This window comes from Elephas maximus, chromosome 11 (assembly GCF_024166365.1).
Source record: "Elephas maximus indicus isolate mEleMax1 chromosome 11, mEleMax1 primary haplotype, whole genome shotgun sequence".
Lineage (NCBI taxonomy): Eukaryota > Metazoa > Chordata > Mammalia > Proboscidea > Elephantidae > Elephas > Elephas maximus.
In genome coordinates, this window is record NC_064829.1 from 92,017,321 (window position 1) to 92,041,288 (window position 23,968).

The 23,968-nt window shown below is 43.0% G+C and overlaps 1 protein-coding gene across 1 annotated transcript in view; it reads left to right on the forward strand.

Moving 5' to 3' along the window:
* The first annotated feature begins 7,128 nt into the window (after positions 1-7,128).
* LOC126086190 (leukocyte immunoglobulin-like receptor subfamily A member 4) overlaps positions 7,129-23,968 on the forward strand; it is a 55,053-nt gene continuing 38,213 nt past the window's right edge. Inside the window, 4 exon segments of the mRNA XM_049902371.1 lie at positions 7,129-9,082; positions 10,537-10,729; positions 10,731-10,850; positions 11,308-11,374. Coding sequence (XP_049758328.1) covers positions 8,839-9,082; positions 10,537-10,729; positions 10,731-10,850; positions 11,308-11,374 — 624 coding nt within the window. The 5' untranslated portion in view covers positions 7,129-8,838.

Here is a 23,968-nt window from a genome sequence, read left to right on the forward strand (position 1 = left end):
GTATCCTTTCGCCATGCTTATTCAATATGTATGCTGAACAAATAATGTGGGAAGCCGGACTATATGAAGAAGAACAGGGCATCAAAATTGGAGGAAAACTCATTAACAACCTGCGATATGCAGAAGACACAACTTTGCTTGCTGAAAGTAAAGAGGACTTGAAGCACTTACTGATGAAGATCAAAGACTATAGCTGTCAGTATGGATTACACCTCAATATAAAGACAACAAAAATTCTTACAACTGGACTAATAAGCAACATCATGATAAATGGAGAAAATGCTGAAGTTGTCAAGATTTCATTTTACTTGGATCCATAATCAATACCCATGGAGGCAGCAGTCAAGAAATCAAACAATGTATTGCTTTGGACAAATCTGTTGCAAAAGATCTCTTTAAAGTGTTGAAAAGCAAAGATGTCATTTTGAGGACTAAGGTGCACCTGACCCAAGCCATGATATTTTCAATCGCCACATATGCATGTGAAAGCTGGACAATGAGTAAGAAACACTGAAGAAGAATTGATGCTTTTGAATTATGGTGTTGGTGAAGAGTATTGAATATACCATGGACTGCCAGAAGAAAAGAACAAGTCTATCTTGGAAGAAGTACAGCCAGAATGTCCCCTAGGAGAGAGGATGGCGAGAATTCGTCTCACATGCTTTGGACATGTTATCAGGAGGGACCAGTCCCTGGAGAACGATACCATGCTTGGTAAGGTAGAGAGTCAGTGAAAAAGAGGAAGACCCTCAACGAGATGAATTGACACAGTGGCTGCAACAATGGGATCAAGCATATCAATGATTGTGAGGATGGCGCAGGACCTGACAGTGTTTCCTTCTGTTGTACATACGATCGCTACGAGTCAGAAGTGACTCGATGGCACCTAATAACAACAAGAAAAAGACGCAGGAGGAAAGAACAAACTGGGGAAGACAGCTGCCACATGAAGCTCACCAGGGAACCGAGGATCGCTGGGGCTACGGAGGCAGAAAGAGACAAGAAACTTCCCCAGATGTGAGAGGGGGAGAGAAGCCTTCCCCTAGAGCCGGTGCCCTGAATTCAGACTTCTAGCCTCCTAAACTCCTAAAATACATTTCTGTTTGTTAGACATGTTGCCAGTGAAAACTCCAGGTTTTGCTTGGTGTGACTTGTTACAGCCAACAAACAAGAGGCTGAGGTGGGAGATCAGAAAGATGCCTTTATTTCGTTGTACAAGGAAAGGAGCAATTGGGCTGTTGCCTCCAAGACTGCTTGCAGGCAGCTCAGGGAGGTGGGCTTTTTCAGAGAACAGACAAAAGAAATGTAAATTTATCATGAATATTCAGGATTGACCTTCATGTAGGCACTTGGGGATGGATATGCATTTTCTTTACACAAGGTTTCTATCCCTGGGATGGAGGAAGAGGTTGATTTTTCTTCACTAGGATGTTAAGTCTCCAGCCAGAGGCAGGTTGAGGCCATTCTGTGGTTATCTTGTCAAGGACAATTTCAGGCCTGTTCTATAGCTAACTTGCCGAGGACAGTTTCAGAATACACAGCCTATTCTGCTTGATGTTGGAGGATAAGCCAGAGCAGGTGTCTTTTAGAAGGGTTGGGCTCTGAGGCTGCCTGCTTCAAAGCTACACACTTGTGGTATTTCTGTTACAGCAGTACTAGAAAAAGAAGCCCTGATGGTGCAGAAATGTTGGCGATTTGAACTCACCAACCGCTTCTCAGGAGACAGACGTGGCAGTCTGCTTTCGTAAAGATTTACAGCCCGTTCTATCCTGTAGGGTCACTATGAGTCGGAATTGACTCTATAGCAACAGGTTAGTACTAGGAAACTAAGACATACCCCTGCCCACAATTGTGACAACTAAAAATGTCTCCAGACCCTGCCCAGTGTCTCCTGTGGGACAAATCACCCCTGGTTGAGAACCACTGGCCTAGAGCACCAAAGGCTTTTGATGTTTGCTCAGGTTCAGCTGGGAAGAATGCAGTGATTAATTAGTGATGTCTGCTTCAGGCACGGGTAGGGAGCTTGGTGGTAAGTGTGCCTATGGTTGTCTACACAGGAGGACAGACTCTTCAACCCCCTCTTCCATCAGGTTTCTGTAACTTACGCCATCACACTCTCTGGGGTATTTGATTCCCCTCCCGACATGGAGGGAGCAAGTATCATAAGGCCAATTTGTGGTTCACGTAGTTTGCTGTCTTGGTAGCCATTAACTCCTCCTGGTTGCCCTTTCACGCAGTTTCTGACATGGCGGCTTCTATCTTGTCACCCAGTCTCTCAACAGTTATGGGCTCTAACTAGCTCTTGTGGCCATTCCCCATATGGTTTCCTGTGACAAGAAACCGTTAGTATCTTGTAACCCAGCCTCTCAATGACCATAATTACTTCTTGCCCTCCCCCGCCATGCCCTATATGATTTCCTGTGATTAAAACTTCTCCCTTTTCCCATGCTAATGCCCTAGAAACCTTTAAGCTGCCCAGTAAAACCTCAGCAGGCACTACCCTGAGGCCCTACCCTGCTTGCCATACATAAACACCTCCTACAGTTCTAGCTTGTTGCCTTGGCTTGGGTGCAGCTCCCTGTGTGGGCCTGCATGGAGGTGTGCTGTGGTTTCCTCTCTGGACCTGCAATTACTAAATTTTATTTGTTTCCTGGCCTTCCTGTGTGAGTCTCTCTTTCATGGGCCACACCTGACAGACTGTCCAAGGCACCCACAGGCCACCTTTGGATCAAACTTAAGACACCAAGACTTCCTGCTGTCTTTTTTTAAGCGCAGCCTAGAGAAATATCTAAAATATAGACACAGGGAGCCCTGGTGGCACAATGGTTAAGCGCTCTGCTGCTAACCTAAAGGTTGGCAGTTCGAACCCACCCAGTGGCTCCATGGGAGAAAGACCTGGCTATCTGCTCCTGTAAAGATTACAGCCTTGGAAACCCTATAGGGCAGGTCTACTCTGTCCTATAGGATCGCTATGAGTTGGAATCTGCTTGATGGCACACCACAACAACTACAAACTGTGGATATGGATTAAATAAACATGATGCATTTAATAAAATATAGACACAGGGACCTGAGGGCATTTGGATAGCCTAGATGGCCCATCTTGATTGGTACTTTCCTTGGTGGACTTCTAGGGAGTCATCTAATTGAAGGAGGGAGAAATGAGGATAAATCTGCAAAAGAGATTGAGAGGGATCAGATAAGCCAGTGGTTCTCAACCAAGGGAGATTTCCCTCCCAGCAGACACTTGACAATGTCTTAAAAACATTTTTGGCTGCCACAATATGGGGAAGGGTGCTACTGGTGTGTAGAGGGTAGAAGCCAAGTGTCTTTGTTTCATAGTGCTGCTATTACAGAAATACCACAGGTGGGAACCTTTAAAGAACAGAAATTTATTTTCTCATGGTTCAGTAGACTAGGAGTCCGAACTCAGGGCGTTGGCTCTAGGGGAAGGCTTTCTTTCTTTGTCTGGGGGAAGACCCTTGTCTCTTCAACTTCTCAGCCTCTGTTCCTTGGAGATCTCCACATGGCCATGGCGTCTATCTATCTTCCTCATATATGCTTGCATCTCTGTGTCTAATCTGCTCTTTTAATATCTCAAAAGTGGTTGGCTTAAGACACACCCACATTGATATGGCCTCATTAACATAACAAAGAAAATGCTATTCCCAAATGGAATCCCATGCACAGGTATGTTCTTGTTGGGTGCCATGGAATTGGTTTTCAACTCATAGCGACCCTATATGACGGAGTAGAACTGCCCCATTTGGTTTCCTAGGCTGTAATCTTTATGGGAGCAGATCACCAGGTCTTTTCTCCAAAAGAGCCACTGGTGGGCTCGAACTGACGACCTTTTGGTTAGCAGAAGAGCACTTAACCACTGTGCCACCAGAGCTCCTTCCACAGATATAGGGGTTAGGATTTACAGCACATATTTTGGGAGATACAATTCAATCCGTAACACCAGGGATACTGCTAGCTATCCTACAATGCACAAGGAAACCCCTCCTACCCCAACAAAGAAATATCAATATTGCCGAGGCTGAGAAACCCATCCAGGAACTGGTTGAGTCAGTGATTCAAATCCAGGCAGCCTGGCCCCAGTATCTATCCTCTAAATCAGTCCTCCTCAATCTTTCATGTGCTTAGAAATCGCCCAGGGATCTTGTAAAAATGCAGGTTCTGATTCAGTAGGGATGGGGTTGGTGGCGAGACTTTCCATGTCTAACAAGCTCCCAGGTGATGCTGATGCTGCTGGTCCATGAACCACATTTGGTTAACGTATTACAGTACTTATTTAGGATCCCTGGTGGTGCAGTGGTTAAGCCCTTGGCTGCTAACTGAAAGGTCATCAGTTCGAACCTACCCAGCAGCTCTGTAGGAGAAAGACCTGGTGATCTGCTTCTATAAAGATTACGGCCTAGAAAACCCTATGGAGCAGTTCTGCTCTGTCACATGGGGTTGTTGTGAGTTGAAAATTGACTCGATGGCACTTAACAACAACTAGATTACTTATCTAGGGTCAATGGTGGTTCAGTGGTAGAATTCTCACCTTCCATGTGGGAGATTCAGGTTCAATTCCTGGTCAATGCACTTCACGCACAGCCACCGCCCATCTTTCAGTGGAGACTTGTGTGTTGCTATCATGCTGAACAAGTTCCAGCGTAGCTTCTAGACTTAGACAGACGAGGCGAAAAGGCATGGCGATCTACTTTTGAAAATCGGTCAAGGGAAACTCTGTGGATCATGATGGTATGATCCCATTATGCCTGGGGTCGCCATGATTTGGAGGTTGACTTGACGGTAGCTAACACCAACATTACTTATCCGTCATGTGTAACATTACCACAAACTTAGCAGCTTAAAAGAACACGCATTTATTGTCTTACAGTTTATGTGGGTCAGGAGTCTGGGCACGGCTTATTTAGGTTCTTTGTTTCAAAGTCTCACAAGACTATAATCAAGGCGTTGGTTGGGGCTGTGATGTTATCTGAGACTCTTTTGGGGAGGGACCTTCTTCCAAACTTATGTGGTTGCTGGCAGCACTCATTTCCTTACAGGCTGCTGGACTGAGGGCCCCAGTTTCTTGCTAGTTCTTAGCTGGAGGACACGCTTAGCTCCTTGGCCATGTGGCCCTTCCCATAGGCAGCTCACAACATGGCAACTTGCTTCTTTAAAGCTGACAAGGGAAAGAGAGTCTCCTAGCAAGAATGGGTTATGAACTTATGTCATATAATGAAGTACATATAATCACATACATCTCATCACCTTTGCCATATTCTAATAGTTAGAAGCAAGTTACAGGTCCTGCCCACGGTCAAGGGGGAGTGGATCATACAGGGTGTGAATCTTGTACACTGTGAACGTTAGGAGGTGGCAATCATTGGGGATGGGGGGCCACCTTAGAGTCTGTCTGCCACAAATAGCAAGACTATTGTCTTAGTTTCTTAGGGCTACTATAACAAAAAAAACTATAAGTGGGAGGCTTTAATGAGCAGAAATTTATTTTCTCACAGTTTAAAACCAAAAAAACCAAAACCAGTGCTGTTGAGTCGATTCCGACTCCTAGCAACCCTATAGGACAGAGTAGAGCTGCCCCATGGAGTTTCCAAGGAGCGCCTGGTGGATTCAAACTGCCAACCCTTTGGTTAGCAGCTGTAGCACTTAACCACAATGCCACCAGGGTTTCCTCTCACAGTTTAGGAAGCTAGAAATCCCAACTCAGGGCACTGGCTCTAGCTGAAGACTCTCTCTGTCCACTCTGGGGGAAAAATCCTTGTGTCAGTTTCTCTATCTGGCAATTCTTGGAGTTCCTGGGCTTGTAGACTGGTCTGCTTCTGTCATCTTCAGATAGTGTAGGTCTTGCCCTTGTGTCTGCTTTTTTCTGTACCTCATGTGCTCTTTTCGAGCCCTGGTGGCTTAGTGGTTAAGAGCTATAGCTGCTAACCAAAAGGTTTGCAGTTCAAATCCACCAGCTGTTCCTTGGAGACCCTATGGGGCAAGCTCTCCTCTGTCCTATAGGGTCTCTAAGAGCTGGAATCGATTCTATGGCAATGCATTGGGTGTTTTTTTTTTTTTTTGGAATGTGCTCTTTTACATCTCAAAAGTGATTGACTTAAGACATACCCTACACTGATATGGCTTCATTAACATAACAAAGAAAAACCTATTCCCAAATGGGATTACATCCACAGGTACAGGGGTTAGGATTTATAACACATATTTTTTGGGGGACACAATTCAATTCATAACAACCCCAAGCCACCGAAAAAAAGATTTTATTGTGGTAAAATATATGTAACAAAAAATGTTCAATTTTAAGCATTTTAAGTAAACAATTAAGTGACATTAATTACCTTCACCATGTTGTGCAACCACCACCATTATCCATTTCCAAAAGTTTTCCACTGCCCCCAACAGAAGCCGAGTATCCCTTAAGCAGCAGCAACTCCCCATTCCCTCCTTCCTCTAGCCCCTCATCGCCACTAACATACTTTTGTCTCTATGCATTTACCTATTCTGGATATTTTATATAAGTGGGATCGTACAGTATTTGTCCTTTTGTGTCTGACTAATTTCACTCAGCATAATGTTTTCAAGGTTCATCCATGTCATATCAGAACTTCATTTCTCTTTACAGACAAATAATATTCCATTGAATGGATATACCACCTTTTGTTTATCCATTCATCTGTTGATGGACACTTGGGTTGTTTCCACATTTGGTTGTTGTGAATAGTGCTGCAATGAACAAAGCAACCCCTTTCCCACACTGCCTCTCTGTGTGGCTTCATTTCCCCCGCTTAGTCAAGAGGGAAGGGGAGTCTCCTGATATCCCAATGTCTTAGATTCTTGATTCTGTTTCTCTTCCAGGAATACATCTGAAGCCCTCCATCTGGGCAATGCCAGGTGCTGTGATTTCCCAGGGGACTTCTGTCACCATTCTCTGCAGAGGACCTCCTGGGATAACTCGCTACCGTTTGGAACAAGCAGGAAGCTCTCAAGTGTGGTATGAGGAAAACCCACAAGACTTCCAGAAAGAAGCAACTTCTCCTTCCCATTGGTCACAAGCAGCTATGCAGGATCTTATACTTGTCAATATGAGAAGTTAAACTGGTCAGACCCCAGTGACCCACTGGAGTTGGTGGTGACAGGTGAGGTTCATCACCAGGGTTCCCCCACCTCCAGCCTTGGGTTCTGTTTTTCAGATACAAAGTACCAGTCATGCCTTCCTCTTATGGACCTTCTGTCTTCTGCCTTCCATCCTTCCTCATCCCACGCTGGGGCCCCATATGGCATCACAGAGGGTGTCTAGGTATCTGAACACACAGCTCTGGCTTCAGGTGAAGAGAAGAATGTTTCCTAACCTACCTGTGGTTCTTCTAGAGCAGTGGTTCTCAATCACGGGTGATATTTCCACCTTCCTGGGGACATTTAGCAATATCTGGAGACATTTTTCGTTATCCCCAGTAGAGAGTGCTACTGGCGTATAATGGGTAGAGACCACAGATGCTGCTAAATGTCCTACAAAGCACAGGACAGCCTTGGAAACAGAATGATCTGGCCTGAAATGACAGCAAAGCTGAGGTTGAGAAACGCTGCTCTAGAGCATTGCTTATCAGAATTTAATATGCACACAAATCACCTGGGGATCTTATGAAATTCCTCAGATTCTACATTTCTAACAAGCTCTCACATTATGCCAGTGCTGCTGTCCATGGACCACATTTTGGGTTCTAGGCCTCCTCTGTCCAATTTGGTAGCCACTAGCCACGTGAGTCTATGGAGCACTGGGGACATAGCTTGTCCAAATGGAGATGTGCAGCATTTGGAAAATACACACTAGATTTTGAAGATTTAGTATCCAAAAAGGTATGTAAAATATCTCATTAATTTTTAAAATATTCATTACATGTCAAATGGAGAGTATTTTGGATATACTAAGTTAAGTCAGGAGTCCCTGGGTGATGCAAATGGTTAATATGCTTGGCTGCTAACTTAAAGGTTTGAGTCCACCGAGAGGCAGCTCAGAAGAAAGGCCTGATGGTCTGCTTCCAAAAAATCCGCCATTAAAAACCCTGTGGAGCACAGTTCTGCTCTGACACACATGGAGTCACCACGATTCCAAATTGTCTCAGTGGCAACTGGCTGATTAGTTTAAGTCATATCTATTATTAAAATGAATTTTAAAATTTATTGATTAACCTCATCTGTTTCTTAGAAAGTCCGGGTGATCTGCTTCAAGGTGATCTTCAAGGTCACAGCCTTGAAGACCCTATGGAGATAGTTCTACTCTATAACATACGGGGTTGCCATGAGTCAGAATTGGCTTGATGGAAACTTTTTTTTTTTAAATGTGACTACTAGAACATTTTAAATTATGTATCTGGCTGGCATCATATTTCAATTGGTCACTGTTGCTTTAGCCCAGGAGTTCTTTACTAGGGGTGATTTTTTTTTCCCTAAGGGACATTTGAAAATGTCTGGAGACATTTTTGGTTGCTACAATTTTTGGTTGCTCCGTTTTTGGGGCATGGGGTGCTGGCTGGCATCTAGTGGGTAGAAAGAAGCCAGGGATGTTGTTCAACATCTTACAGTGCACAAGACAGCCCCCTACAACAAAAGGTGATCCAGTTCAAATGTCAATAGGGCCGAGATTGAGAACGTTTCTCAAGAGAAAGGGAGGGGGAGAAGGATGCTTCTCTTTTCTGCTTCTTCCTTTTTTGCAGCCCAGCCTGGGGAGATATTGAGGGGAGGTATGGCTTTGGTTTAACCAAGTTCTCTTTCCTTCTAGGTGTTCTCAAGGAGAAACCCTTGCTCTCTGCCCATCCTGGCCCCATGGTGCCTTTAAGAGGGAATGTGACCCTCCTCTGTCACTCACAGATCGATTATGACACATTCGTTCTGTTAAAAAATGTAGGAACAGCTTCTTCTGTAGATGATAGCAATCAGAGCCCTGGCAAATTTCTGATCTCCCCCATGACCCGGGCTCATGGGGGCATCTACCGATGCTATGGTTTTCATAGCACCTCTCCCTATGAGTGGTCAACACCTAGTGACCCTCTGGAGCTTCTGGTCACAGGTGAGGAAGCCCTGGGGCAGCTTCATATCCCTATCCTCATCATGACTGATGGCCCAGCCCTCATCCCCATTTTGCCCTAGGTGATTATGGAGGATTTGAGCACAGAGGTATGTGAGTGGAGTCTCACTCCCACCCTCTCCAAAGTCCCTTCTTCAGAAGGTATCATCTCTGGGTGGATGGATTATAGTAAAGAAATGATGAAGAGGTCTTGAGTCCATAAACTTAATTCAGTATATATGAGTCCATAAAATTGAATGAGTATATATTTACTGAGCATTCATGGACTAGACACTGTTTTGGGTGATTTTTGGCCCACAGAAAAGCTCTTAAACAGATCTCAGTCCAATGGTGGAAGTAGAGACAAGTCTAGAAAAGCAGTAGTGATGGAGTTACGTTGATGATCCTTTGAGGATGTGTGTAAGGAAGGGACAGGTCTTTAGGTGTATGGAGCATGCATAGGATTTTGAGATGAGCTGAGTCTTGAACTATAGCAGGAGTTTGTCAGGTATACAAGATGTAGCAATCCAGGCAGAGGGAACAGCAGGCAAGGGGACACAGAGGTATGAGACAAGACTGAACAACCCCAGTGATTTGGGAATGGCAAGATGTAACCTGTGATAGGAGATGACTAGTATGGAATCTGGGTGGTACGGGCTAAGGAAGAAATTGGAGGTCACAAAGTGGAGGAGATAAGCGTGGATCAGTGCTTCTTAAACTGTTTGTCACAGAACCTTGAGGAAATAGGGATCTTGCGCCAGAACGAAAATCAGTTACATCAACAAGCACATAGTCTAGTTCAGCTGATATTTTTTTGTAGAATTTCTTGGTGAGGAAAGCAGTGCATAGATTTACATTCCAATGGAAGTTCTCTATCTTCTTGTAGACCAGCACTGGCCCACCATACTTTGAGAAGCTTTGGTGTAGATGACTCAAGAAATTGCTTTGATCAGGATTCTGGGAAAATGAAAGGTGAAAATAGATAGCCTAATAAAAATGAGCTAGCTACTATACACACTACAACACGGATGAACCTTGAAAACAGTGTTAAGTGAAACAAACTAGACACAAAAGGCACATACTGTATAATTCCATTTATATGAAATGTCCAAAATAGACAAATCTATAGAGACAGAAAGTAGATTTGTGATTGCTTAGGATTCAGGGACGGGGCGGTGGGGGAGGTTATGAGGGTGGAGGGTGATGGCTAATGGGTGCAGGTATTTTGGGATGTGATGAAAATGTTCTAAAATGGATTGTAATGATGTAGTGATGGATGAACAACTCTGTGAACATACTAAAAACCATTGAATTGTACATTTTAAATGGGTGAGTTGTATGGTATGTGAATTGTATCTCAATAGTGTTGTTAAAAAAAAAAAAAAAGCTTCTTAGTTCAGACCTAAGAAAATGTAGTGAAAGACTGCTCCTTTGTTTACATGCCTTCTTATCTCTAGGAGTGTATCAGGAACCCAAAATCTCCATTCAGCAGGACTCCATGTTGAAGTCTTTGAAGGACAAGTGCCTGAAGTGTTTCTCAATGAATTGGTTTAATGAGTTCCTTCTGTCCAAGGAAGGCAATGCTGATCCCCCTCAGCGTCTGAGATCGCAGTACAAAGCTGGGATGTTTCAGGCCAGCTTTCCCTTGAGCTCTGTGTCCCTGTTTCATTGGGGGCACCTATAGATGCTACGGTTCTTTAAATACATTCTCCTATCTGTGGTCGAGCCCCAGTGAACCGCTGGTGCTGGAGGACAAAGGTGAGAAAGTATTGCCCTGACCCATGTTCTCCTCAGACTCCTGACTAGTTTCCTCAGTGCCATGTGCCAACAAGGAGCCTCTTGGAGTGAGAGTGTAATGCAGCCCCTGGAGTCAAACAGGGGAAGAGGAATAGAAGGATATAACTTGGATAAGACCCAGAAGTAGGAAAATGCAGGCTGAGGTGAGGGTGAGGGAGGCAGCCTCAGCTCCTAACATCTTTCATTTTGTGATTTCCCATGATCTTCCTGGGCCACAGTTCCTTCAGCTATTATTGTTGAATTGTCTATTTCTTCTTTCATTTTGATCACTTTTTGTTCCATGTATTTTGATGCTCTGTTATTACGTGAATATATGTTTATAATTTTTACATTTTCCTTATTGATTGACTCTTTTATCATTATGAAATGTCCCTCTTTATCTCTAGTAACATTTTTTGTTTTAAAGTCTATTTTGTCTGATGTTAGTGCAGGCAGTCCCTGGATTACAAACAAGACCCGTTCCTGTGTCTTCGAGAATTTGTAGAGAAGTTGGAACAGGTGCATACAGTTCTTATTTACTTTAGTGCAAGAAAAGGCTCAACCCTTTCAACAATTCAAAGGCTGCACTGTAGCAAGTAAAGGTGACTGAGATGAAGAATTTGTTATGACTAGGCATTGGTTCATTTGTTTCAAAGTGAGGGCAAATTTGCATAACATTAAAGGGCAAGTCCATATCAGACTTCATAACCCAGGGGACTGCCTGTATAGCCACTCCAGCTCTCTTGTTGCTGTTTGTAGGATATATCTTTTTCATCCTTTTACTTTCAATCTATTTGTATCTTTGAATCTGAATTGTGTCATTTGTATACAGTGTATAGTTTGATCATGTTCTTAAAATCCATACTGCTGATCTGTGCCTTTTTTTTTTTAAGATTTTTTAATCCGTTCATATCTGATATTATTATTGACAGAGTTGGATTTACATCTGCCATTTTACTTTTAATTTTTTATACATCTTGCATCTTTTTTCTTTCCCTATTCCCCTTTTGCTGCTTTCTTTTGCATTAAGTGAATATTTTCTAATGTAGCATTTTAATTTATTTTCCATTATATTTTTTTGAATTATTATTTTTTAGTAGTTGCTTGTGTAGGGTTTACCATACACATCTTAACTTATATGAACTGACTTCAGATTTATACTGGCTTAATCCCAGAGAGATGTAGATATGTTACTCCTGTATAGCTCTATCCCATTTTCCCCTTCTTGTGGTATTGTCATTATATATATTAAATCTATTAATTTTACAAACTCAGTAATACATTGTTATAATTCTAACTTTATTGTATGTAGCCATATTCTTAGTCTAGCTCCTAATCTATGACCCATAACCTTAGGACTTTAGGAAAACACACCCCTGACTCTGAGTGGACACAGCCTTACGCCTGGGATTGTGGCTTGCTGAGTGGGTGCAGGCTGAACCAGAATGTATTTCAGCGTCTGGTTTCTTCTCTATCCATTGTCCATGTACTGTGATCATTCTGGACAACTATGTGTTGTTCCTGATGACCAGTAGCCTTCAGTTTAGGGGGAAGGGCTGAACTGGGGCACAGACAAGGCTGGAGGGTATGGAAATCTTGCATTTTGTAACTATGGGATGAAATGGGGCTGGTTCCCCTGTTATTAACTCTTGTGTGTCTTTCTTTCCCAAGGGCCTGTCCCCTGGAATCATACGGTAGAGAATATCATACAACTGGGCTGGGCTGGAGTGTTTCTATTACTCCTGGGGGGACTGCTGATTGAAGCTTGGCTCCACAGGAAAGACATACAGAAGTCAGCCAAAAGACCTCCTGTCTGATCTTGCCATGCTGAACTCTTGCAAAAGTGGCCAACCACCCCCAAGACCCAAGCAAATCCAGAGCCGTGGACTATGTGATCATTGTTTTGGGGTCCCTGGGGGAAGCAGAGATGCAGGGACATTTCCCAGAACGTGTATATGCTCCTGAAGGGGCTGAGTTAGTACTTGGATAAGTTTCTCAATCTTTTATCACTCCTCAGCTATCTGGGTCTCTCAGCATCCGATGTTCATGACTCCACCTCAGGGGCACCTTGCAGAAGCCAACCCCAAAGCTGAGACTAATAGGAAACACTCTAAAGAAAGTGTTAAACTCTGCTGCTAGACATTCCAGCTTAGGATTCACTTCACCAGACACAAGTAGGCTCATCACTTAGTTTCCATACTAGGGACTTTCTTCCCTGAGTGTAGCATGTTGTGTCTCCAGCTTCCTTGTCTCTACATCCAGCCCTGGCTAATGAGATAAGCCCAAGGAAGTCCATTTCCTTGTGTTGATGATGGTCTGACATTTCTGCACACTTGGATAACTGAGTAAATGCACCAAGAAGAGAGTGGCCAATTTTGGCTTTGCAAGAGTCTGTGGCGCTCAGGATCCATATAATGTGTTTATACCTTCTCTATGCTCTACTGTTGTAGTCACGTGACTGACAAAATAGAGGCACAGAAACTTAGGGACTTAGTCAGCCCAGATGGTTCATCTTGGTTGCAGTCTGTTTAAAAATTTCCCTGGGAAGTGCCTATTATAGGGGAAGTAGTTTTTGTCCTGAGAGCAGTTGTAGACGAAAATCCTGGCTTCATTATTCTAAAGTCACCCCAGTTCCCTTATTGGTGTTCAGTGACCACGTTTTCACAATAAGGAATTTGTCAAGACTTGGGTCTTCATGGGACCGTTGGGAATATATGACTGGCTCTGTCCTACCACTATGGCCTGAAATAAATTCCCCTACAATATGGTCATGATAATAACAGCAAAAAGGAATATAGTGCATAAAATATATCATACATTTTTGAAATTTTATTATGAAAATTCTCAAACATAAAGAAAAGTTGAGGCAATATAATAAGACACCCATTTACCTATCAGACAAATTTAACAGTTAGCAATTTGCCAATTTGCTCCTTCTATTTCTTTTGAAGTGTTTTAGAGATACCTTTAGCTGACCTGAGATTTCTCTTCCAAATACTTTAATATACATCTTTTAAACACAAGGACTTACTTTTTCTTTCTTAACCGTGAGATGTAATAAAATTACTAATGCCTTAATATCATATACTACCCAATCTATATTTGAATTCCTTAACTAGTCCCCCAAATGTCTTTTACAAATATATGTACAAAGCACACTTGTGGCCGTTCAGTCAATTTTGACTCATGGTGACTCCATGTGTTACAGAGTAGAACTGCTCCACAGGGTTTTCTTGGCTGTAGTCTTTATGGGAACAGATTGCTAGTGCTTTCTTCTGCAGCCCCACTGGGTGGGCTTGAACCATCAGCCTTTAGATTAGTAGTTGAGTGCAATCTGTTTGGATATAGGTTGTTCAAACCAGGGTATAGTAAAGAACCATACATTATATTTGCTTGTCATGTGACTTTTTACTTTTTCTTTTTACTCTAGAACGGCTTCCCCCACATTCAACATTTCCCCCCAAATTATTAGAAAAAATTAATTTGCTGATTACAAGGTATATTTGTTTCCTGTTGTTGCTGTAACAAATTACCATGACTTAGTTTTAAAACAACACACATTTATAAGGTTACAGTTCTGTAGGCCAGACAGGCAAGAGTTCTGGGAGCAGATTAGGCCTTGAGTCTGATCTGAAATGAATCCAGAAGAACAAGTATAATGCATCGGTGCGAGTTCTTTTCTTTTTATATCTTATACTTTAAGCTGAAATAGAGCCTAATGCTAACCACCTGTATTAGTTCCTAGCGTTGCCATAACAAAGTACCACAAACTGGGTGGCATAAAACAATTGAAGTTTATTCTCTCACAGTTCTGGTGGCTAGACATCCAAAATCAGGGTGTCGTCCATATTGATTCCCATGCCTCTCTCCTCACTTCTGGTGATGACTGGAGATCCTTGGGGTCCCTTGGCTGGTGGCAGCAAAACTCCAATCTCTGCCTTCATCTTCATGTGGCCTCTTGCTTCTGTGTCTGTGCCTGTTTCCTCTGCTTACAAGGGCATCAGCCATATTGAATTAGGACCCACCCTACTCCAGTATGACTTCATGTTAACTAATTGTATCTGCAATGACCTTATTTCCAAAGAAGGCCATATTCTGAGGTTTTAGGGGTTAGGATTTCAACATATGCCTTTGAGGGGGGAAACAATTCAACCCATACACCACCCATTATAGATTTTAAACAGCAATTTCAAGGCATATATTTTATCCTTGCCCTACAAAAGAGTTGGTCTTTTTTTTTTTGTACTATATTTTAGATGAAGGTTTACAGAGCAAACTAGTTTCTCGTTAAACAATTAATATACATATTGTTTTGTGACATTGGTTGCCACCCTCACAACATGTCAACACTCTCTCCTCGACCTTGGGTTCCTGTTACCAGTCCACTCGTGCCTTCTCGTCCTTGCCCCTGGGGTGGTGTGCCCATTTAGTCTCATTTTGTTTTATAGGCCTGTATAATCTTTAACTGAAGGGTGAACCTCAGGAATTACGTCAGTACTGAGTTAAAAGGGAGTCAGGGGGCCACGCTATTGGGATTTCTCCTGTATCTGTCAGACCAGTAAGTCTGACTTTTTTTTTTCGTGAGTTAGAGTTTTGTTCTACATTTTTCTCCAGCTCTGTCTGGGACCCTGTATTATGATCCTTGTCAGAGCAGTTGGTGGTGGTACCCAGGCACCATCTAGTTGTGCTGGACTCAGCCTGGTGGAAGCTATGGCACTTGTGGTCCATTAGTCTTTTGGGCTAATCTTTCCCTTACAAAGGAGTTGGTCTTGTTGTCAAATCCCTGGTTTCAAGTTAAACTCCATTTGCCACTAAAGTCTGATTTGAGTCTGCAGGACACATGCAGTACTTGATGGAATTGTTAGCTGCAGTGGAGTTGTCCCAGACACATGGTGATCCCATGCACAACTGAACAAAATGCTGCCCAGTCCTGCACCATTCTCATGATCAGTTGAGGATTGGACTATTGTGATCCATAGGGTTTTTATTGGTTAATTTCCAAAAGTATATTGCCAGGCTTTTGTTCCTAGCCTGTCTTGGTCTGTGAGCTCCGCTGAAACCTGTTCAGCATCATAACAACGCCCAAGCCTTTGTTAACAGATGAATGGTGACTGAGAGTGAGGTGCATTGTCTGGGAATTGAACCCAGGTCTCCCCTGTGGAAGGCAAGAATTCTACCATTGAACCACCAATGCCCTCCCTTTGATGTAATTGAGTCATTTGATCCTGGACTTTTTATTCTTTCTCTGAGCCCTTACAGGTCCTTAACTGACATCTGATGGAACCTTTTTTTCCCTGACTGTAGTATGGAAGTCATAAGAAGTATGAGGGTGGGGCTGGGAGATGGGAGGGAGGCCTTGGGGGAGAAACTGTACCCCTTCCTGTGAGGACATCATGTGATAGATATCCTGGTATCCAAGGGCTCTTGCATGCAAACCGGCCACCACATCCTATTCACTGACAGTCCCGTCCTCCTATATATCTGTGCCCATGGCACTGCCAGTGCCCATATCCTCACCAACCTCCTCTGCCTTTGAGAGTGCTGGAGGAGACAAGAAGGTGGATGGGCGAGAGGGCAGCCAGGCCTCTTTCCAGATACAGCCTTTGTTCTTTTATCTCCATAGGTTCCACCAAAATGGTCACTCATCCCTTATCAAAGCTCCTAGGCCTGGACACCAGTTCCCAGGCTGAGCCAGGACTGTAGAGGGAACTCCATCACCAATGTCTCTTTCTCTCTTCCAGGGCTGCACCTGAGCCATGGGATCTGGGCACAGAAGGATGAGTCCTTCCTTTCAACTCCCTAGTCCCTCTTTTCTCCAGGGCAGGTCTTTTGTTGTTAGTTGCTGTTGAGTTGGTGCCAATTCATGGTGACTGCATATACAACAGAATGAAACATTGCCCATTCCCATGCCATCTTCTTGATGGTATGCTCGAGTCCACTGAAGGCAGCTCTAGCCTTGCCTGATGGGAGGAACTGGAGAGACTCCTATAATACATGTCAATCTTTGGCCAGAGAAGAGGACAGCACCCACAACCTTCTCTCCCTTTAGACTTGTGGCTTCTACCATAACTCTCACCACCAGGGTAGTGTCAAGTCAAGCTGCTTCCTCTTCTGACCCAGAGACATTTCCTGATCTCTCATAACAGCAGAGGTAGCAGGGGGATTTCCAAAATGCCCTAATAAGGTTGAAGGGGAGACAAGATGGACTAACAAGAAAATAGAAACACAGAAACCTAGGGTCTCACTCAGCCCAGATGGCTCACCTTGGCCCTCCTCCCCCACCTCGGGGAAGCACCTAATGCAAAGAAATGGTTTTTGTCCTGAGAGCAGATGTAGATGAAAATCCCAGCTTCACCATTCTTACATCAACCCAATTCTCTTATTGGTGTTCAACAACTGCATTTTCATGATAGGACAGTATTTGGGTGGTAGCTATAATTATGAGTGTGCTTGGAAAATTTTTTAGATCAATGTGAGAAATAAGGTAGGTAGGGAATGAGGTCTGGGTTGTTATGGCAATGATAAGGGCCCAATATACTAGAGTCACCATAATAATTATTTTTAATGTCTATAACCCAAGGCTTCAGTCCCAACCAAAAAGTCCCTGGCTAGTATTCCACTTCTGTCAGTTGAGGCAGAAATCTCTGTTTCCTTAAGATGATATTTCCAATTTGTTTGAGATGAGGAGCTTTTTTTCCTCCACTATTAGGGATCCATTAACAAACATGTAAAACATGCATGTGATGGGCTTGGACAAACATCAGCAAGTGTTTGTTATTTGGTGCAGGCAACATTGAGGCAGAATTCCCTCTCTAGAAAAACCTCGATTTTTGCTCTTAAGTCCTTCAATTGATTGGATGAGGCCCACTTACATTATTGAGGGTAATCTCCTTTATGTAAAGCCAATTAATTTTAAATGTTAATCACATCTACAAAATACCTTCACAGCAACATCTCGACTAGTGTTTGACCAAACAACTGGGTACCATACCCTAGCCAAGTTGATACATAAAATTAATCATCACAGGGATTAAGTGAGATTGGGGATGAAAAGGGACATGTCAATGGCTGGGTACCTCCATTTGTGTGAAACTCTGGAGGCCTTTGTAACATTTTGGCTTTTACTCTGAGCAAGACAGGAAGCTGTTAATTGAAGGGTTTTGAACAGAGAGTGACATGATATGATTGATGTTTTAACAGGATTCTTCTGCTGATCTGTTGAGAATTAACTGAGGCTGGGTCTGGGAGACTGATCAGGCAGTGTCATTCAGAGATGTGGTTTGACTAGTTCCTTCTGTCCCAGGAGGGGAGCGCCTACTCCACTCAACTCCTCAAATCTCAGTACAAAGCTGGGCGCTTTCAGGGCAACTTTACCATGGGCTTTAGGTGGCGAGCCCACAGGGGAGGGGTTGGGAGTACCTACAGATGCTGCGGTTCTCTTAGTACCTTTCCCTCCCTGTGGTTAGATCCCAGGGACTCCCTGAAGCTCACGGGAAGACGTGAGGAGCCAAAAGTCTGTCCTTTGTTCTCCATAAGATCTTAGGTTGTCTGCTCATTGACCTCTGTCCAGCAGAACCCCTGGTGCTGATGGTGACACAAGGCTCTGGAGACCGAGAGAAAAGTGAGACAGGGGAGTAACTCCCTCAAAACTACCAATAGGGATGGCCATGTGCAGACCAGCCATGGGGGAAAGCGGTAGCTGGGTCCTCCCCTCTATCAACTCCCATGATCCCCTGGGGATCCCTCTCCTTTCTTAGCACTCAAGATCCTGGGGGATGGGGGAACCCTCCCCTTCCCCGGCTCCCATTATCCGCTGATGAATCCCTCTGTTTTCTTGTCTCCCATACTCTTCAGGATTTCTCCCTAAAGAACTACGTATAATCTCTGACCTCCTGACAGATCTGACTTCCTTACAGGTAAGAGTCTAGCAGGACTTTGGCTGTTATGATACCTTTGTTGATTAGGAAAAGACCCCTTCCTCTGTGTGTGGGGGCCCATGACACTTCAGGGATTGGCAAATGGAATATAAACTGAATTTCATCCATCTTCTCTCCTGGGTGTCTTTGTGCAAGGAACATCTTGCATAAATATATATGGCAGCCTGGGAATTCAGTGGGAGGGCCCAGGCTGAGGACTCAGTCAAGGTTCCATGTTTTGGTTCTGAGTGTCTGATTCTCCTGTCAGTGACCCCCTGGTCTCTCTCTCTCTGTAGGACGTGTTGCCTGGAATTACACCACAGAGAATGTCCTCTGGTTGGGTGTGGGTGGTGTGTTTCTGTTGCTCCTGCTGGGGTTGCTGTCTCATGCCTGGCTCAGCATGAAGGCTCTTCAAAGAGCATTTAAGGGATCCTCTGTGTTATCTGGCTGGGATAGAGCCTCTAGAGCCCTGGGTGACTTCCACCAAGATCCCTGTAACCACTGGAGATCCAGCAGCTCCAAGACCATGGCCGTATGTGCTTGGCTATGAAGAGTGATGGGGAAACAGACATGTAGGGACACTACCTTGAGGCCAGGGAAAGTTCCAGAACCAGCCAGCAGATGCCCCACTCCTCAGAGTTTTGCAGTTCAGGCCCATGGGGCCCTCCTTCAAGCTCAGAGTCAAGAGCACCAGCCGGCAGATCCTGTCATCCCCGAAGGGTTGCATCTCCAAGCCATGGGACCTCTTTCTGGAGCGCAAAGACATCAAGACCAGCTAAACATAACCCCCTCTTCTAAGGCCTGAGTTTCTGCTTCATGAGGCCTTGACTGTAAAAGTCAAAGTTTTAATAACCACAACCCTTTATGGTAGCTGCTTCCTACAGTTGCTACCTGTGTGATATTTTAGGGTTCTGTTTTTGACTCTTTTAGTACCTAGTTTACAACTTTATACCTAGTTAATATATATATATTTTTGTATTAAATTCTCTATACAAAAAACTGATGGGGCTTTTTTCTCCTGACTGGATATCAGATGATACATGGCTATTACGTGTACAGCTTCCACGGAGATTCTTGTACAGATCTTTTGGTGGACATGTGTACTCAGTTTTCTTGGGCATATATTCAGGAGTAGAATTTCTGGGTCAAAAGATAGGAGGCACCTTTGAATTATGGTGTTGGTGAAGAACGTTGAGCACACCATGGACTGCCAAAAGAGCAAATAAATCTGTCTTGGAAGAAGTACAGCCAGAATGCTCCTTAGAAGCGAGGATGGTGAGATGTCGTCTCAAGTATTTTAGACATGTTATCAGGAGGGACCACTTCCTGGAGAAGGACATCATGCTTGGTAAAGTAGACGGTCCGCAAAAAAAGAGGAAGACCCTCAGTGAGGTGGATTGACACAGTGTCAGCAACAATGGGCTCAAGCATAACAATAATTGTGAGGATGGCACACGACCTGGCAGTGTTTCGTTCTGTTGCTATGAGTCTGAACCAATTTGATGGTACCTAATAACAACAACAAAGATAGGAGGTATATGTTTGGTTTTAATAGAGTGCCAAAAAGATTTTCAAAGCAATTGTACCATGTTACAGTATTACCAGCCACCTAAGAGAATTGTAGACACTCCAAATCCTTGCCATCGCTTGGTTTTGTTTGTCTGTTAACTTTAGCCATTTTGGTGAATGTAGTGGTATTGAATTGTGATGTTAATTTGGATTTTCATAATGACTAATAAATTGGACTTTTTTTTCTTGTATTTACTGCCCTTCTTGATATCCTCTTTTCTTAAGTTTTATTCAAGCCTTTGCCCACTTTTCTATATGGTTACCTGTCTTTCTCTAATTATTTAGTAGGAGTTCTTTATATGTTCAGAATCCTCTGTTAGATATGGATATTTTTATTTCATTCTCCTATCTGTTGCCTTTCACTCTCTTAACTGTATCTTTTGATGAGCGGACAGTTCTAATTTTCCTATTTAATATATTTTTCTTTTAGACTTAGTGCCTTTTGAGTCTGAAGAAATCTTCATTTTGACAAAATGAGGAAAATATTCTCCTGTTTTCCTCTAAATCTTGATTATTTTAGTTTTCTGAGTAGCTCTATGGTCCATTTTGAATTATATTTGTATATGGTGTGATGTAGGAGTCAAGGTTTATTTTTTCCAGTTGTAGATCTAATTGATCTAATATGTTTTTTTTTTATTAACTTTTATTAAGCTTCAAGTGAACGTTTACAAATCCAATCAGTCTGTCACATATGTTTACATACATCTTACTCCGTACTCCCACTTGCTCTCCCCCTATTGAGTCAACCCTTTCAGTCTCTCCTTTCGTGACAATTTTGCCAGCTTCCCTCTCTCTCTATCCTCCCATCCCCCCTCCAGACAAGAGTTGCCAACACACTCTCAAGTGTCCACCTGATATAATTAGCTCACTCTTCATCAGCATCCCTCTCCCACCCGCTGACCAGTCCCTTTCATGTCTGATGAGTTGTCTTCAGGGATGGTTCCTGTCCTGTGCCAACAGAGGGTCTGGGGAGCATGGCCGCCGGGATTCCTCTAGTCTCAGTCAGACCATTAAGTATGATCTTTTTATGAGAATTTGGGGTCTGCATCCCACTAATCTCCTGTTCCCTCAGGAGTTCTCTGTTGTGCTCCCTGTCAGGGCAGTCATCGATTGTGGCTGGGCACCAACTAGCTCTTCTGGTCTCAGGATGATGTAGGTCTCTGGTTCATGTGGCCCTTTCTGTCTCTTGGGCTCTTAGTTGTCGTGTGACCTTGGTGTTCTTCATTTTCCTTTGCTCCAGGTGGGTTGAGACCAATTGATGCATCTTAGATGGCTGCTTGTTAGCATTTAAGACCCCAGACGCCGCATTTCAAAGTGGGATGCAGAATGTTTTCATAATAGAATTATTTTGCCAATTGACTTAGAAGTCCCCTCAAACCATGTTCCCCAGACCCCCGCCCCTGCTCCGCTGACCTTTGAAGCATTCATTTTTATCCCGTAAACTTATTTGCTTTTGGTCCAGTCCAACTGAGCTGACCTTCCATGTATTGAGTGTTGTCTTTCCCTTCACCCAAAGCAGTTCTTATCTACTGATTGATCAATAAAAAACCCTCTCCCTCCCTCCCTCCCTCCCCCCTTCGTAACCACAAAAGTATGTGTTCTTCTCAGTTTTTACTATTTCTCAAGATCTTATAATAGTGGTCTTATACAATATTTGTCCTTTTGCCTCTAATTTCGCTCAGCATAATGCCTTCCAGGTTCCTCCATGTTATGAAATGTTTCACAGATTTGTCACTGTTCTTTATCGATGCGTAGTATTCCATTGTGTGAATATGCCACAATTTATTTACCCATTCATCCGTTGATGGACACCTTGGTTGCTTCCAGCTTTTTGCTATTGTAAACAGAGCTGCAATAAACATGGGTGTGCATATATCTGTTTGTGTGAAGGCTCTCGTGTCTCTAGGGTATATTCCGAGGAGTGGGATTTCTGGGTTGTATGGTAGTTCTATTTCTAACTGTTTAAGATAACGCCAGATAGATTTCCAAAGTGGTTGTACCATTTGACATTCCCATCAGCAGTGTATAAGAGTTCCAATCTCTCCGCAGCCTCTCCAACATTTATTATTTTGTGTTTTTTGGATTAATGCCAGCCTTGTTGGTGTAAGATGGAATCTCATCGTAGTTTTAATTTGCATTTCTCTAATGGCTAATGATTGAGAGCATTTTCTCATGTATCTGTTGGCTGCCTGAATATCTTCTTTAGTGAAGTGTGTGTTCATATCCTTTGCCCACTTCTTGATTGGGTTGTTTGTCTTTTTGTGGTTGAGTTTTGACAGAATCATGTAGATTTTAGAGATCAGGCGCTGGTCTGAGATGTCATAGCTGAAAATTCTTTCCCAGTCTGTAGGTGGTCTTTTTACTCTTTTGGTGAAGTCTTTAGATGAGCATAGGTGTTTGATTTTTAGGAGCTCCCAGTTATCGGGTTTCTCTTCATCATTTTTGGTAATGTTTTGTATTCTGTTTATAACTTGTATTAGGGCTCCTAGGGTTGTCCCTATTTGTTCTTCCATGATCTTTATTGTTTTAGTCTTTATGTTTAGGTCTTTGATCCACTTGGAGTTAGTTTTTGTGCATGGTGTGAGGTATGGGTCCTGTTTCATTCTTTTGCAAATGGATATCCAGTTATGCCAGCACCATTTGTTAAAAAGACTATCTTTTCCCCAATTAACTGACACTGGGCCTTTGTCAAATATCAGCTGCTCATACGTGGATGGATTTGTATCTGGGTTCTCAATTCTGTTCCATTGGTCTATGTGCCTGTTGTTGTACCAGTACCAGGCTGTTTTGACTACTGTGGCTGTATAATAGGTTCTGAAATCAGGTAGAGTGAGGCCTCCCACTTTCTTCTTCTTTTTCAGTAATGCTTTGCTTATCTGGGGCTTCTTTCCCTTCCATATGAAATTGGTGATTTGTTTCTCTATCCCCTTAAATTATGACATTGGAATTTGGATCGGAAGTGCGTTATATGTATAGATGGCTTTTGGTAGAATAGACATTTTTACTATGTTAAGTCTTCCTATCCATGAGCAAGGTATGTTTTTCCACTTAAGTATGTCCTTTTGAATTTCTTGTAGTAGAGCTTTGTAGTTTTCTTTGTATAGGTCTTTTACATCCTTGGTAAGATTTATTCCTAAGTATTTTATCTTCTTGGGGGCTACTGTGAATGGTATTGATTTGGTTATTTCCTCTTCAGTGTTCTTTTTGTTGATGTAGAGGAATCCAAGCGATTTTTGTATGTTTATTTTATAACCTGAGACTCTGCCAAACTCTTCTATTAGTTTCAGTAGTTTTCTGGAGGATTCCTTAGGATTTTCTGTATATAAGATCATGTCATCTGCAAATAGTGATAACTTTACTTCCTCCTTGCCAATCCGGATACCCTTTATTTCTTTGTCTAGCCTAATTGCCCTGGCTAGGACTTCAAGTACGATGTTGAATAAGAGCGGTGATAAAGGGCATCTTTGTCTGGTTCCCGTTCTCAAGGGAAATGCTTTCAGATTCTCTCCATTTAGAGTGATATTGGCTGTTGGCTTTGCATAGATGCCCTTTATTATGTTGAGGAATTTTCCTTCAATTCCTATTTTGGTAAGAGTTTTTATCATAAATGGGTGTTGGACTTTGTCAA